Below are 17,764 nucleotides of genomic sequence, written 5' to 3'. Positions count from 1 at the left end.
TTTACGGTCGATATAAACGTCCATCCGAGCAAATAATTCAAATAACCCTGGATCGTTTATACGCATATTCTAATTGATAATACGCATCCGCAGAGACGTCGTACAGTGCGCAGCGAAGAATTTGTTTCTGCTATAGAGCGTAGTATTAAGGAGGACCCGAATGAATCGATTCTCCATTGTACACAGCAAATAGAGCTGTGTCCCTCCACTTTATGGGAGATTTTGCGGAAAGATTCTGGTTTTCAAGCTTAAAAGATCCAGCTTGTGCAAAAATTGAAGCCGCGTCGTAAGTTCGGTAAATGGGCCGAAAACAAGATTGTTTCTGATCCTCATTTTCACCACAAAACTTTGTTCGGTAATGAGGCTCATTTTTGGTTGAATGGCCACATCAACAAGTAAAATTAACACATTTGACATGAAGAAAATCCACAAACCATTATTGAGACGCCGTTACATCCATAAAAGTCGCTGTTCGGTGTGTTTTATCGAATCATTGGTCCATATTTCTTCAAAAATTATGCCGGCCAGAACGTTAAAGCCAATGGAGAGCGCTATTGATCCATGGTTACTGATTTTTTCGTTCCCCAATTGAATGGCATTAATGTGGAAGAGCTTTGGTTTCAACAAAACGGCGTAACATGCCAAACAGCGCGCGCCACAATCAAGTTATTGAAGGAAACATTCGATGATCGCATCATTTCGCATAAGAGACCTGTGAATTGGCCTTCAAGATCGTGTGATTTAACACCTTTGGATTATTTTCTGTGGGTATATATGAAGTCGCTAGTCTATGTCGATAAACCAGACAATGGACGACTTGAAAGCTAACATTCGCCGCGTTATTGTCGATATACGACACTAGTTGCTCGAAAAAGTGGTCGATATTGGACTTTATTATCATATATAAACACTAATGGCATAAATTTATCTTTCCAATAATGCCAATACTATGGCCATAAATATGAGTTTGTATTTAATTTCATTTTAAAGTTCTACATCTCTAAAAAAACACCCTTTATACAAATTGGGTATATAAATTATATTATAGTTAATATTTAAAATGAAAATAAACGCAAAAAATAGTAAAACGTATATTAAAACATAATTATTTCATATGAGATATTATTATAAGTCTCACTATTGCATATTTAATTAACGGTCACTTTCAATTACGTGATATTATCCATCGTGTTTTACAAAAAAAATATAACTACGAATAAAATGATTTATTCAGCATTTACATGAAAACATTGACTCTTGTTTAATTTACCCGTCCAAAGACTTAATAATATAATCATTCTTAAGTCATTGATACTTGCAATCTTAATATTTATTTTACCGTCAAATGTTTAAAGAAGTCGGAACGAAATGTTTTCTAATCGTAATTCCTAGAGTCGATTAAACAATGTTTTCAGAGTACATATTAATTGAAAATCCCTGTCCCTTTTATACCTACCTGCTCTGAATGCAGCTGTGAATTTAAGTTACTGTTTATTTTTTAAATGCAGCGGTTTTAATCCATTTAAAAATATTAATATAAATTGAATTTAAACATTTGTGAAAATTCTCGAGGAATGAGAAATCGTTTTTTGTATTTTTCTCGAAAATAAACACTATGTATAATAAATTTTGCTTACACAAATATTTTGATAAAAGTGGAAAATTTTGAGATTAGATTTTTTTTTAATATTATATAGGACATAAGCTATCCAATTAAAATTTTGATTCTAACATAATTTCACCAACATATTTTTTTTGCATTCAGCTATTAAATCGAACATTACATTTTCCAATACATCCTTACATTGAAATTGCTCATAAACGTTATAATTAAATTTTAAGAATAGCTAGATAATCGCAAGCAAATGTAACGCAGATCAGATTCACTACAAAAACACGATGCAAATATCTCATTTTCTCGTTGTAAATATAAGAAATTATGGATACATTGAAACTGTAAATAATGATGATTTAGTATCGTACTTGGTTAACCAGTGTGTTGGTTGCCTACGGAAATCGGCAAACCACCAAAAACTAAGCCAGTCTGAGCATCACCACTCACATTTGAATCGCAGTTTTACTTATTTCCACGATCGCTCACATCTCAAAAATCACATCAAACCAGCATTAACTGTACATTAAAAAAAAAACACTTAGCACTATGCAGTGCGTGTTAATTTGTCAAATTCGTGGACATTAAGAGAACTGGTCGGATGGGTGCCACGCGACCGGTGGTGATAGAGAACACACCGCATAGAATCCGCGATCCGGTTTATTTCACAAAAGGCCTTCTCGCGTATCAAAAGATAGATAGAATACAAGGTACACACATATGCGCGCAGTACTCGTTTGATGACGGGACCGGGCTGGAGAGTAGTCGGTCCGGTAGTAAGAGAGCGAATGTAAACCAAGGACTACCGGCGCTCTAGTACACGTGAATAATATCTTAATGCCTCTTTATCCATCTATCTACGTTGTTCTACAATGGTTAGCTAGCTAGCTTTGCGAATTGCGCCACAAGGAAAGACGTCACCTATCGCAGCTGTAGTATAGATACAGCGAAAGATCTGCACAATTTCTATTGTGTAAACTGTACGCAATGCGCTCTCGTTCGTTATCTACTATCAGTACATAACGCGAGAGCGCGTTATGAAACTAAATAGTGATTGATACACGAGGGCGTAAATTTTTTAAAATTGACCTGGATCTGTTCTAGCGCGAGCATATCGTGTGTCGATCAGGTTAATTAAGTTAATTACGCGCGCGGTGTCGCTGTTGATTATGTTCTATCACGGGCGTAATATGTTAAATTTTAATTAGAATTAATTTATATAATTATTATTTTTGCCCTAGTCTCGAGCGAGTATACGTATTTTTTTCAGAAACTTTCAGTTGTATCTGACGCTTACTAGTGACATCATATGTGCACTTCGAAGCAGTCAATGTATTATATAATATAAGGCGCTAGCGAGTCATTCCTACAAAGATTAATATAAGTCAAGTAATAAAGTTAATTGATACACATTGTCGAAATGATAAAAAACAATCAAAAACAATTATATGATTGATTATAATAACAATTTTATGCATAGTACATTTTGAGATCACTTAAAGCTTAGCTTTGGGCTCTAGTCTGTAAAAAAAGTAAAATTCTATGTTGATAGCAAAAAAATACCACAAAAAATATATAGCGATGTCTACTGCTGTATATTTTTCACATGTATGTTACAGTGAATGTGTTTACCAGTGAAAATATATTTTCACTGGCATTTGAATGGTAGATTTATATTTTTACTAGTAAAAATAAAATTCATTCGCCAGGTGCTAGTGAAATTATATGTTGCTTTAAACTGTGCACAAAAAAACGACTTAAGTGGTGATCTTCAACTGACAGTTGTGAGCTCCAGTTGTTAAACTCTGTATGCCACTGGCGAATTTCCACTTAAAAAATAGTTTTAATGCTATATAAGCAAACCTAACCTAAGCGAATTAGCCAAACTCAACTTGAACTAAAACTAACCATGTTCCAAAAAAAATATGAGAAGAATCACCCTCGTAGTAAATAAATAAAGTTTCACTGATTGACTGGTTTGACCAGTAAAATTCTAAATCAATTGTTTGATACATTTTATCTTGTTAGTGAAATTATAACTTACTGAAAAATACACATTTACCGTAACAGTTGCGAAACGTCCATTTGTTGTTCAAACCCAAAACTAACCTAAACCAAAATACTGAATCCAGCCTGACCTGATGAAAGTTCTAACTATGGTTTTTCAACTTTTATTAGGTTAGGTTTCGGTTTGAACAGCAAATTTCGCAACTGTCAAATTAAGTTTCATAGATATTTTAGAACAACATACAATTTCAATAGCGCCTATCAGTTTAAATTATATTTTCGCTAGTAAAAATATTCATCTACAAGTGAAAATGTCACTAAAACAGTAAAAAAATATACATTATTTCGCTGGAAAATACTATATAAATATCGAAATATTAGAAAATAATAAAAAATATATGTTTCGAATAAATAACATTTTTTCAGAACATATATTTTTCCTCTTCAAACGACCCCCTACAGTCCATTAAAAATGTATCGAATTCTTTCTTCGGATAAGGCAATTATGATTGTTCTTTCAATGTTTTGAACTACCCTATATAGTTATAATTATATATATATAATAACTGAAAACATAATAGATAAATACAATATATTTTTTTGATTTGATTTTATGTAAATGACTTTTATAGAAAATATTTCTAATAAATTAAGGAGTACGAAAAAAAGGACACAAACAAAAAATAGTCTGAGATGCTATAAAAACTCCACAAAAACCGAAATATATATAAAAAAATATATAAATTAAATTGAGGAAATTTAATAATAGAAAAGTATTTAAGTAAATTTATAAAACATACCAATAAAAAAAAAAGTAAAATAAATCAAAGCAATAATACGTTGTGAATCACTAAATTTTTTTCTATAATTTACTATAAAAGCAATATAAAATAATAATAATTAAATAACAACAGAAATAATTATGGAAAAATACGTAAAATTAACTCACTGACAGGTGAATACTAACAAATTAACAAATGTGTATAAATTAACTCACTACGCAAAGAGTTAAGATCTGGATTCGAATCCCATATGTTTATCAATAATTTCTATCGCATCTGGAAGATCGAAATTATTGATTATTATTTAATTATAATTTCGATCGATCATTACAGATTAGATTTTTTGATTTTCCTAATCTTACGGATGAATATTATGATAAATAATTAAAATAAAATCGAAAAATTGAAATTTACAGTCTTTAATTTTAATCTGATGTCTCACTACTTACTAAGTAGTTATTGATTGTTTCATTCATGTTGCAACGGAAGATTTACAATAAATAAATAAATATAAAATTTCGGCAAGCCAAGGGTTAAACTTGATTAAAAATGCTATAAAAATTGCATAACTTGATTTATGTTTAGTAGTTATTTTTTCAGCTTGCAATAGATTTTTTTTATAATTGAAAAATTCTATAAAATTATGTTGTCATCGTTGATAAAAAAAAACTATACTTAGAAAGCAAATAACTGAAAAACATGAAAATGTACTTGAAAATAATAAATTTCACCGAATGGTAAGAAAATTATCGAGGTTTTGTTAGAAAACAGTAACTATTGATAACATAATTGGGTAAACCGCAATTAGGTATTTAGAAACAAGATTATTTTTTTAAATAAATTTACTTTCTCTATTTTAAAAATACATAATTAATAATAATAATATTGTAATTATTCATGAAAATGTACTTGAAAATAATGAATTTTACCGAATGTTTAAAAAAATATCGAGTAATTTAAAGAAAAATGTAACTATTGATAACATAATTGCGTAAACCGCTATTAGATAATTAGAAACAAGACTATTTTTTTAAATTAGAATAAAAGGTATATTTTTACCTTTGTCTAATTGGATATATTACGCATTGTAATTCACTTTTGAAGTGTGGCTAATATAGGCGCATAATAATGAAATTCGTATTATGCACTTTTGATATAAAGCTACAGCGGTTTAGCATAAAATAATGGCTTCATTTCAATATACATTACCGCTTTTTCATCCTGTATATCATTTAATTATACAAGAAAATCGATCATTATAAATACTGCGTTCATCATTATATACTATTTCTTATTATTGAATCATGTTCCTTTGAAGTATCTAACAAATCATACATTGTAATATTCAGCACGGGTTAATAAATTTACGTGAAACGTTTAAGGCGCGCGTACCACATGTTCAGCAGCCTTGAATAGCGCGCGATTTACGATAATTACGGTGTTTATAAGAACATACAAAATTGATGAACTAAAATTACATATGTAGTTTCGATATGAAATGGTAACACCTTGGAACTAACGATGACGAGATCTAGGTATCGCGTGTTAATCTCACATTCAGACTCTCCGATCCGTATACTATGTTGCTATCCTATACGTACAGGTATGCCATAGAAATATATTCACAGGTTCCATAAACGTGCTTATCACAATCCAGAATAAGTCCTTACATTCCTGCTCTATGTGTCTCCATCTAAGATTATAATTTTAAATAGTTAGAAGTGAAGTGTTTTGTATATTATGTTCATTATATAATATAAGACACCTATATAAGATGAGATTTTTAAAATGACCGCGCTCCGCCTGACCGGAACACCAATGAAGACAAAAATGCGCTAAAAAACCATACCAGAGATATCCAAAGGGGAAAAAACGAATTTATTGTTGAGGTGGGCGGATGATGATGTACGTATTATACTTTAGGAATACACGGCTCGGCTGTGTGTATAGACAGCGGATAATATATGGAAATTAATAATGGTATCTCGGTCCTGATCTACCGGCGCTCATGACTAAGGATATCGGAATATTTCCCGTTTGAAGAAGTCCGAGTCCTGACCGTCGACCGCAAAACCGCAAAGTGCTCTAAAAAACACAGTAACCATAAAATGGTTTCTTCGAATGCCTTTTTGACTGTCGAGAATCGCAAAGAAGGAATTGGAATAAAAAAAATGTTACAATATGATATATGGCGGAGGCTTTTAACACTCGCTTACCTGTCGAAGCTTACTGCTACTTTGTATTTTCTATCGGGCTCAGGGGGATACGCTCCTGTGGCACCGGGTCCGGTCACGATACCGCTCAAATGGAAACCTGAAAAACAAGAAAACGCTACATTAACAACCATGAACAATAACAATAATTTTATAAACAATTTAATTAACATGTCTGGCGTGCACGAAATGAGTTAGCTGCCTTTAATATTAAGGTAAAATAGTACATAAAAATGTGTAAGTAAGAAGTATATTGAGAAAATAAAGACTAGTAAAACAGATACTCGATTGGCAACACTCCCATTTCCGCTGGGCTCTGCGTGATGAGACTGAGCCATCAAGCCTCAATAACAGCAACGCTGTGATTGCAATTGATTGCTTCGTCAATTCCTAATTCCTTCAATATAATCTACATAAGTCCTTTCATTGTCATTGATGAATAAAAAAATGAAGAAGAGATCGTCTTAAAACGCGTTTAAAAAATAAATTAATTTAATTAGCAATGATAAGAATTTATATAGACTCCATATGCGCGCGTTGGGTACCGATAAAACTAGCGTTGAAATCAATAAATTAGTTTCCAGACGAACCAAACGCATTGTTGAAAAATCAATAAAATCAAGTCAATCCCAAAATAATGTGCTTTACTTTATAACTTTGTTTTCGAATCTCTCACATTCATTAATTAACAATAATGCGTCACTATTGAAATATTATTAAAGCCATATTCAACTTGTTGAAGTGCTAAATGTGGAATATGACATTTTTTTCTCTAATTTCTTTCCGCTTTTATCGTAACCGTGAGAGCAATCGGTTAGCCACTCAGTCGGATAAATCGTGCGTGGGAAATACTAGATTCGCAGATATCCAATGAGATGTAATATATTATATAATAAATAATAACTACAATCTAGAGTCTAGATTCTAGACCATGCAGTTTCATCTGATAAATATATTTCATTCATAGTGAATCTTTGAGATGTTTACTATTGAGCTGCCCCATGGGAAATCTTGATAGTTTTTTTTTTGTAATAATCGTGGATTTGTATTTTTAATGTAATTTAGTTCATATCACACAAATTCTCGAGAAAATTAGACATTTGAAAAATATACTATGTAATATATAGTATGTACTTATTTTATAACATATATCTTTGTATATGGAAAATATTTGAACTAATTTCATTCACAACAATTTAGCTTAATGTTTATGTATATATGTAAATTAAAATAATTAAAATATAAACGAATGTGAAAAATGGTAAAACTTTGATTAAAACATACGATTAATACATAAGTATTACTTTATTAATTTATTTCAAACTCTTATATGAGATGCTATTAAAATTCTGACGAAAATATTTAATGCATGTTTAATTAACGGACACTTTCCATTACATGATATTTAAAATGACAACATTTATCATATGGTTTATTCAGCATATGAATGAAAACATTGACTCTTGTTTCATTTAGCCGGCGGACGAATCCTTGACAAAGACCTTATATTAACCCTTTGTGGTTCAAAGTTGCCAAAAATCCAAGTCATTTTGAATAAATATATTTAATTAAATAATTTAATGGTCATTAAATGTAATAACAAGAAAAATATTTTTCTTTCTATGTGTATTTTGTTTTGACAGAAATAACCTTAGAAGTAAAATTATATATTTATAATATAAATAGCATTATAATAATTTAAAAAATAAATAATATTTTTTTAAATTATATTTATTTATTACTAGATTTCTGTCCCTATTCTTACTACCTGCTCTGAATGCAGCTGTACAATTAGCGGATTAAAACCACTACTTGTTTTGAAAATTGCAGCGGTTGTAAGCATTCTAAAACTATTCTATAAATATAAAAGATTTTTTTCGAGAAAAGGGAAATTAACATTATGCACTCCAGAAATTCTCGAGAAGAAACACTAATCGTACATATTAAACGATCCATATTCTAGCTAATACTCCTATTAAAACAAGTCTGGTAATGTCGATACCAGCTCCAAACACGTAACAAATTAAATATTTACTATAAAAATAGAATAATAGAGAACGCGCATGCGCCCTGACATAGTAAATAAATAAACCGGCATTACAATTGGATCGTCCACGTCGGGGCACAATTCAAACACGCGCGTCGTGTATACGTACAATATATTTCCAAAGAAACGTCGGGGAACCATTATCTGAAAGCAAATATTATCAAAACGAGCCACGCAGAGGACGAACGAGAGAGAGAGAGAGAAAGAGGCTTATGTGCGATTAATATCCTGGTGCTATTTAACCAACTGCACGAACGCGCGTTGGGGTGGAAGTTTGTAGCCCTTTCGTGCGGTTCATTGCGATACGATGTCAGAAAACTAAACACTAAAAAGTACGTTAAAATGGGTTATAATAACCTTGATAAGCAATGCTGACGAGATCGTAATATGCACAAGAACTAAAGCGCACGGTATTATATGTTTATAAGCGGCCCACCAACAACGAATCGAAGTAAAACAAGTTATTCTAATTGTCCCAAGATTTAGTGGAGGACCTCCGAGATACACAATAAGAACAAAATTCGGACAAAATGCCAATTACAAATGGCAGAAAAATACGCATAATTAAATTACAATCAACTAATAATTCAAATTGTCTTATTACTAAGAATAGTTTTTTATGTATTATTTTATACATAAATTATATTATATGTGAGCTGAATTAGCTAGCTCATTATAAGAGAATTTTTTATAACTAATATGTACGACCAAGTTCAATTTGAATTAATCATCCGCGAGATTAGGAAAACCTAGGAAAACCTAATCTGTCATAATATATCAGAATTATAATTAAATAATAATCACTAATTCTGATATCCTAGACACGGCCTAAATTGAAAAACAGGTTCTTATTTGATTTAAACTCAGGTCTTTCATGTAATAGTCACTGACTAAACCACTGGTATTTCGTGATGGTTTTTAGAAATGCACATTTTAATCCATTATTAGCTAATGTAAATACAGTGTACTCTCGAGTATATGGATGCGAGTTATCCGTGCCTATAAATTATTATTTTGAAATCATCTAAAGATACAGCCATACGCTGCGAAAATGCACCTGGAACTCATAAAATTAAGCTTTTCGTGATTAGAAACGCACTATATAATTTAAGGGGACTGACATAAAAATCTCCTTGTTGATTGTTATGCCTGTACTACACTCTCTGAAAGTTGGCCAATGTTGGCCAAGGACGGCCAACATTGGCCAACTTTCTGCCCGCTCTAAAATCTCTAGGAAGTTGTCCGAGGTTACCGAGAACGGGAGGTAAAGTGGGGGTGAATTAGTCGACTTGGCCAGCTTCGAACGCTTCCGAACATTGTCGACAAAAGGACCGGAGTCAAAGGGACCGAATTCGGAGCTGCTCTGCGCGAGAGCGCGAGCGGTGAGATACTTCCTCGCGTGTTAAGTGACGAGAGTGAGAGAGATAATGATATGGTTTTTCACAAACTGAGATAGAACGAGTAACTCGGTTCAATTTCAGTATGCGTGTAGGCGTCCTATGGTCAACACGAATGTCGAGCGCTGCATCGTAGTCACGTGGTCAAGTTATAACACCACATGCTTATCAGGGACTTCAACAGACTCTTACTGACATCTTTGAATATTTTAGGGCACCAAAAGGGATTAATTATATTTTTGATAGTATATTCTTCTAACAGATATCGTTATTATATTTTTTTTCATATAAAATTAAATGATTAAAAAATAATTAGTGGTACTTGATTTTGTTAAAAAAATCGTTTCGAATATCCTCATGTATTTTCCTATACCGGCTGTACGTGACAGAAGCCGCCGTCCGGACGGCCTATGAAATTTGCGACACTGTGGTCGCTTACTCGAAATCGTAGGTCTCGGCCGACTTCAGTTGTAACTTCGGTTCGGACAACTTCCAGAGAGTGTAGTTCACGCATTATAACCAAAAAAGAGCATGGTTCAAACCGATGATTGGTTCAAAACAGGTTACCACAGAAAGCATTGTTGATAGATAATACTCCTCATCCGAATGAAAGCATATTGAAAACGAACAACGGTCTTATGGTTGCAAAAATTTTACTGCCTAATGTTACAAGTTTAATTGTAGTAATCATCAATGAAACGGCTTTACCGTGCTAATCTCAAAACTCTTGCAGAAAAAGTGGAAAAATCTTGATCAATATCTGGAAAAAATTACGGCTTTGGAATAGCACAATCATGGTCAAGAGTAAATTCTATAGTGGAGAAAGATTCTTCCAAACTTGGAAATAGGTGTATTGGATTCTAAAGAGACTGATGCAAGTGCAGATTAATGGAAAAATTAAAATGCTTTGAAAATGTCGATTGAAAAAGCATCGAGGAATGGTTTAATCGCGATTCAGATGATCCGAGTTTTCAGTGCTCGTATGATCCAGATATCGTTTCTATTGTCACTCAAACAGGAAGGGAAGAGAGTGATAATAAAAATAAAAGTGAAAAATATACTAACAATTACATTAGTCACAGGATGGTACTGACTTTGAAACTTTACTGGACTACATCGACTACAGGATTCGAATATAATGATATAATAACTTTTAGAAAAATTAGTAGTAATAATTGAAAATTATTGATAGTATCACAGAATTGCCTAATCTGTATTGTAAATATATTATACATATTTTGAAACTAAATAAAAATTGATAATTCGGATTATTCTTGCCCTTCCTCTCCAGCATTAGCCCAGATAATCGAGAGTATATGGAAATTATTTATATTAAGAAACATTTAAAAAAGTAACACAACTTTGAATAGGTTGCATTTTCCAATTAATTATTACTGTGGCTTTTCCACGTCGTTCTTGATGCCTTTGGTTAGTTTAGATAACAGAGCTAAAGTAAAAATATGACTACCATACGAAATTATTCGCCGCCGGGCGTGGTTTAAATTCAAGTCTGGCCCGGCATTAAATTGAGCAAGTATTGTTCGTTAATAAATTTTATGGTGTTTCTCTCCGCCTCCTTGCACTACTTCTCTCTAAAACGTAATGAATCTGACCCACAAACTGCGCGTACCATACAAGAGAGGAAAAGTTTTTGGTTTACGATCGACAGCCTTGGGATAATCGGGCGTTTATCGTGAATTATGCATGCAAATGCGCAATCCGTAACGCGGCCAAAAGGTAACACAGCGGAGCAATTAGCAACCCCGTCAAGATGAAACAATACCTCTAGGTGTGTGTCTTCTCTCCAAGCAAATCGAAAAAGCATTGAAAACCGGATAATGTATGGCAAAGCATAAATACCGATCTCATTGTGTTACATACGTGAAAAAGACGCAGGAAACCGGCTGTTGCATTTATATATTTCTATTGAGTTCGGTTTCTGCTGCTACAAAATGATTTGCCCGATCGTATATCTTGCGACAATAAAGCTTGAGCAACAAACGATCGAGGACGCGAAAAAAATGGTTGCAATGTTGCAAATCATCAGTTGACAATACAAAGCTGCTCTTGGGCAAAAAAAGTCAAGACCTAATATACACACGCCAGCGACGCGGTTCAACTAAATTGACCCTCTGAGGTCGCACGCCACGAACGAGCACCAAATTGACCTGTACTTTTATTCGCTATAATTGCAGCGACCGGTCTGCACAATACAATAATCCCTCTACCCATTGTCAGCCATGCGACATTTTTTTACATTGTGAATTCCGAAGATTTTGAGACATTGTAAGCAAAATCTAAGAATCGTTTCAGAATGAGAAAGGATTCGGCAACTCTCCGTATTATAAAAAAAATGTGAAATCTTTACATTCTAAAGGAAAGCTTATATCGTTGGGGATAAACAAAAACCTTGTTTGCTTACAAATAAATATTTGATTTACAATGCTATTGGTAATACTATGGTAGCCCAAATCGCAGTCGTCCATAAAAGGATCGACTTTTTAGTAGATTTTCGTTCAACATTTTTTTGTTGTTGTGGTTTTTAATATAATTTATACAAAAATGTTTTGTCATAATCGTAATCATCATTATGCGGTGTTAAATTCGTTATTCGTAAGTAAATTTCGTCATAGTCTGCGGTATTGGGATTCTCCTTTTGCAGTAGTGTTTGTTGTTTTGCGAGAATGGCATCAGTCTTAATTTTACAATATAGCCTAAAATTAACTAAGATTATTTAAAATAAGTGAAAATTAAACACTTACTGCATAAGGTAAAGTAGTACATAAAAATGTGTACGTAAGAAGTATATTGAAAAAATAAAGACTAGTAAAAACAGATACTCGATTGGCAACACTCCCATTTCCGCTAGGTTCTGCGTGACGAGACAGCCATCAAGCCTTTAAATCTATTAAAAATCAACAAAAGTAATATTTCTCATAAAAAAAAACACAAATATTTTTTATTATGGTGTAGAATCGTGTAAATTTTAATTGATTCGATAATTTCGTAGAATATTGCGTTGCAAATAATTTTAATTTTAATTTAAATTTGATTCTACTATAAGAATCTGATCTTTAGCAAAGCCTATTTCAGTGGTATTTAATTGTGTCGAGATAATCAGGGAATTAATTCCCTGGAATTCCCGTGATTTCTAATTTTCTATCAAAAACGTTATCACTAGAAACGTTTGTAGCGCTGAAATCAAAAATCTAAGAAAGAATAAATAGGAAGCTTGTTTCATTGTTTTAATAGATTTTTAGACGTTGACAATCGAAGATTAACTAAACAAACAACTGATAAACCAACAATAATAAATCGAATAGTGAATTTAAGATTTAACAAACGGACTCATTCAAAATCATTTTTATAAATATTTGCTCACAATTGTAACAACATCAACGGAAAGCCAGTATTCTAAACGACAATAATATTCACTACAAAAATTAGAAATAAATAAATGCCGCTATCTTCCTAAAAACTTATTTCGCCCAGCAAAAAAAAAATATTCTTATTTTTATAATATAATTTTAAAATTGCTTTTTTGTATAAATAATGGAAATTTTATTTTTTGTAGTAGATGCATATTTTTTGTTATATTGTTAAATCAATATAACAAAAAATATGCATTTTATTTTTTGTATCCATTTTTACACGCATTTTACATTTTACACGACTTGAATATTTTTAAGACTTCAAAAATGCCGAAATATAATGGAGTAAAATAATTAATGTCCCTAAAATTGTATTTATTTAATTTAATTCGATAAAGATTAAATTCCAAAATAAACGTAAATTTACGTCAGATCCGACTCACCAAAATTTTAAACCATTCACCAGTTTATTTACGAATGGCGTAAACGAACGTTACAAATTAATAATTATCGGCGACCTACAAAATTCGGTTTCCACGGTTGACGTCAGCGGCCCGCGGAGGCAGATACACGGGGTCAAGGCCGCCCGAAGGGAAAACAACCCTTTTGATTCGTTAATTAAAAGGATCGCGAATCTTGGGATAAAGAGAGAAAGCCGCTACATAGATTCGGAAAGATTTTAAAGGAAAAGATCTCTGTCAGCGCTGAGCACTGACCTTACGCATTTGGGTAGATATCCTCCGTTAGTCACGTATATTTCTCAGGAAATGGGGTAGATGGGGGCGGGGTTGGCGTAGGATAAGCAGTGCGCTGAGAAAGTTTCCCCGCGGACGCTGCGGGAGAGCGGGAACGTGTCGTGGAAAGTTGTCGGGAGATAGCTGGGTAGTAGCGCCGAGTATTGATCCCGATTCCTTATTGAGTGTTCAGTTTTTATTAGGGCCGCGGTCGGGCGGACACCGCGCCCGATCGTAATTGCCACCCCCGGCTGCCCCCAGCCCCACACCGTGAACGTAGACTACGTTTATTCCTGAGAACGCCCCCTCGCTTTCGACATTTTCGTTCCACACACGCCCAAAAATCGTCTCGGCTCTCTCTCTCTTTCTACCTGCTTTATCGAACCGAGGCGAAGGGCGAATCCACCCTTGACCTTACTCAATATTTTTTCTACGTCATTATACGTACGTAACATTCCGTAACGCTTCAGCGAACGAGCCGATGTTCGTGTTTATAAGCAAAAACATAAACAATGTTTCTAAATTTTCGTATATAAAATTTGCGTGTGTACAAATTGCGATAAATTCCAAATAGCAATATGAATGCATAAGGCATGCCTTATTTGGCTTCTTAGAAGGCTTTTGGGCAACATCGAAGAAGCCAGTTATGATGTGTGTGTAATACGACAATGATAAACAACGGTTTAAAACTTCTGCAATTTGCTACTTATTTTAACAAAATAGTAATAAATAACAACAACAGGTGATGTACGAAAGTATCTAACAAATCCACTAAAAAAATAACATTTATAGCAATAGTTTAGAAAATATAGTATATTAACACTTAATCATTATTACGATAAACACTGCTAATAATATGATGAACACGTGTTACAAAACGATTGAAAGGTTATATGCAGCGCCGTGAATCAGTTTGCCATTCTATTCAAACTTGTGCCTCCCACTGAATCACGCGAGAAGAATGTCAAGAAAGCCATACAGCACCAAAGTGCCATGAAAGATGAATGATACACCAATGTCCGCATAAACTGTGCCGTTAAAACGAAACCAGTTTCGAGCATAGTTTACAGATAGATTTAATATCGAATCTACACATGCAACTTTCGAGAGACACTCCTCTAGGATTTTTCTTCTCTCTGCGAATAATCCTCGAAAAGGGTCGACAAAGCAACAACAACAAACAAGAAAGGCGATGAACGCAATCAAGTTTCTTACCGGTAGTACCGTGTTGTTCATTTTACCAGTTTTATGCTCGGTCCCCATATAGCGACGAGGCGACCTCTGGTACCTACCATATGGGATACTGCTCTCTTGCAATTCCAGCTACGGACAGAGATAGTAAACACGTCCCGATTTTGCCGAGAGGTACTTAAAAGACAGCGATAAAAATATCGATTTATGGCGCAGGAGAGCTGAAGGTATTATTTGTACATATATCTATACAATTTCATTGCAATTATTAGCACTCGAACAAATCACTAAATATAGCCTGCGACCGTTAAGGCGACAATCAGCTGCCGACCTTAACCCGCCGGACGGGATTTTTGCAACGGGACATAGGGTCGCTTTTTGCCACACGGCGAAGGTGAAAAATTCAAACGCCACCGGAGATAAAAGCTCGGATGGAGATTGCCCCGCTTTGCTTTGGATCTACAGGTGTCAGAGAGAGGGACTCAGTGGGGCACGGACGAAAATAAACGCCGGTTCGGAAACACGGACGGGGTATAAAAATAAACGCGATTCCGAACCGGGCGGAGAGGCAACCCGGCGAGTGGCCCGTTGCGGAACGCACGATGAAAACAATCGGACTTGTAAATAAAGGTGTATACATACCAAAAGCAAGCAAGCCATTCATCAAGTGGTTTATGTGTAAATAAATATTATATGATGGGAAAATAAAGAATTAAGAGAGGACAAAATCCACCCGCCAAATTGTCTTGTGTTAAGGGTTCAAATAACGCGACTTTTCAAAATAGCAACATACAGCTGCGAGCAAGTAGGTGTAAAACGTACAAGAAGGTGTGTCATGGGATAGCCGCACGCCTCTGTCTAATTACAATCCCTATCATTACTTGAACGTCTGGCTCATAAATAAAAACACTGAGACAACGCGTGGTATTGAGAATACGTGCAATGAGACGTGGCACACAAATTACCTGTTCCATAATCGTAGATGCACTCAAAAGTACGCCATGAACTGCCTGTATACTTTGTAGTACAAAATATTAGGATATTTTACCAACGCCAGTAATGTCCTTAAATATATATAATATTTTTTGTACTCGTGTTACTTAGACACAAGGTCAGGTTAAGCACGATCTGTATACGAACTTACAATAACGTTGAAAAGCATTATATGCATCCCGGCTACTAACTAACCGGTACTTTCAACCGAAATACACAAAAAACTTTCAATCGTTCTTTTCAAAGCTAAAGCCTAGACTTTGGCTTCATTCGTGCTCAATCGCAAATCAATACCGCCCTTATAACAATAGCAGGGGCATACTCTCACGGCTTCGCTCACATTGTCTAGCGATTAATCGCTCTTGCGTTTTTTCAGCACATACACAAACGAATCTCAATACCCAAAAAGTGCATGCTCTTATAAGCACACATTTTTTTAAAGAACAGTATACATAAGAAAGAGGGGTGGCGAAGCACGAATGGAGAAGAAGGGGGGGGGGAACTTTCATAATAATTTGTGAGTCAAATTCAACTGTGGAATTTGACGATTATTCTCGGCGCGGCCCAACGAACGAACGACGACTTCAATTGACACACTTGGGTCAAACTTTGGCTTTACGGCTCCGGTGGGACCGGAATATAAATTTAATATTCAACTAAACCGGCCCTTTGTCGCCGTTTATTGAAATTCATCGGCTGCTATCGATCGTCGTCGTCGGATGCCGCCGCGCGAGAACGCGATTTCTGGTACTTGCAGTATTCCATGAGCGTTCTCCAAAGAAGACTGCGAAATGGGACTCGAAACGAAGGAGGAGTTATTCAATAAACATGGTTAAATGCAGCCAACGATAAAATACCGGGCGAGCAAACCGAGTTTCGTACATAATTTGTAGTCGTAAACGTGCACGGAAGGCTAGCTGGAGCAATATGCTTTCTGGTTCTAAAATATATAGTAATCCTACATCCTACTGATAATAGTTCTTTAACCCTTTGGAATCCTTTGTCTACACGTATTGAACATCTGTTTTTTATCAGCTCCTATGTCCATAACGTCTGCACATTTTTTCTCAAGCTAATAAAATTATAAATTAAAATTATATAGCAAAATTAATATTATAATAAATAAAATAAATAAGAAAACTAATTAAATGAAATGTATTTTAAACATTTAATTTATTATATAATTATCTCTATTTAGTATAGTAAAACAATAAATTAATAAAACGAGTTTTATAAATAATAAACTTTTATAATATAATAATATTAATACTGATATATTTATTTAATTAATATCAATTAAATTAAATTCAATTGAAAAATTGAAATTTTTGTAACAAATATAATATATGAAAACCTAATATTTTTAAACTTAATATAATACAATTTACATTATAAATGTGTAGTTTAACTTTTAAAG

General features: G+C 33.8%; 1 protein-coding gene and 1 long non-coding RNA gene across 2 annotated transcripts in view; one reads left to right on the top strand and one right to left on the bottom strand.

The window, feature by feature from the left end:
• Positions 1-17,764, bottom strand: part of LOC148229760 (zinc finger SWIM domain-containing protein 4-like) — a 93,572-nt gene that overhangs the window by 34,391 nt on the left and 41,417 nt on the right. Inside the window, exon 2 of the mRNA XM_088198044.1 lies at positions 6,618-6,714. Within this exon, the coding sequence (XP_088054170.1) occupies positions 6,618-6,714 (97 nt within the window). The remainder of the gene's footprint in view (positions 1-6,617; positions 6,715-17,764) is intronic.
• The window catches only part of LOC148229762 (uncharacterized), a 63,011-nt gene that overhangs the window by 12,593 nt on the left and 32,654 nt on the right, over positions 1-17,764 (top strand). The gene's annotated exons all lie outside the window — the stretch shown is intronic.

Source organism: Plectrocnemia conspersa, unplaced genomic scaffold (genome assembly GCF_051122295.1).
Source record: "Plectrocnemia conspersa isolate PC_06_02 unplaced genomic scaffold, ASM5112229v1 ptg000011l, whole genome shotgun sequence".
Classification (NCBI taxonomy): domain Eukaryota; kingdom Metazoa; phylum Arthropoda; class Insecta; order Trichoptera; family Polycentropodidae; genus Plectrocnemia; species Plectrocnemia conspersa.
This window is presented reverse-complemented; position numbering and strand designations above follow the sequence as displayed.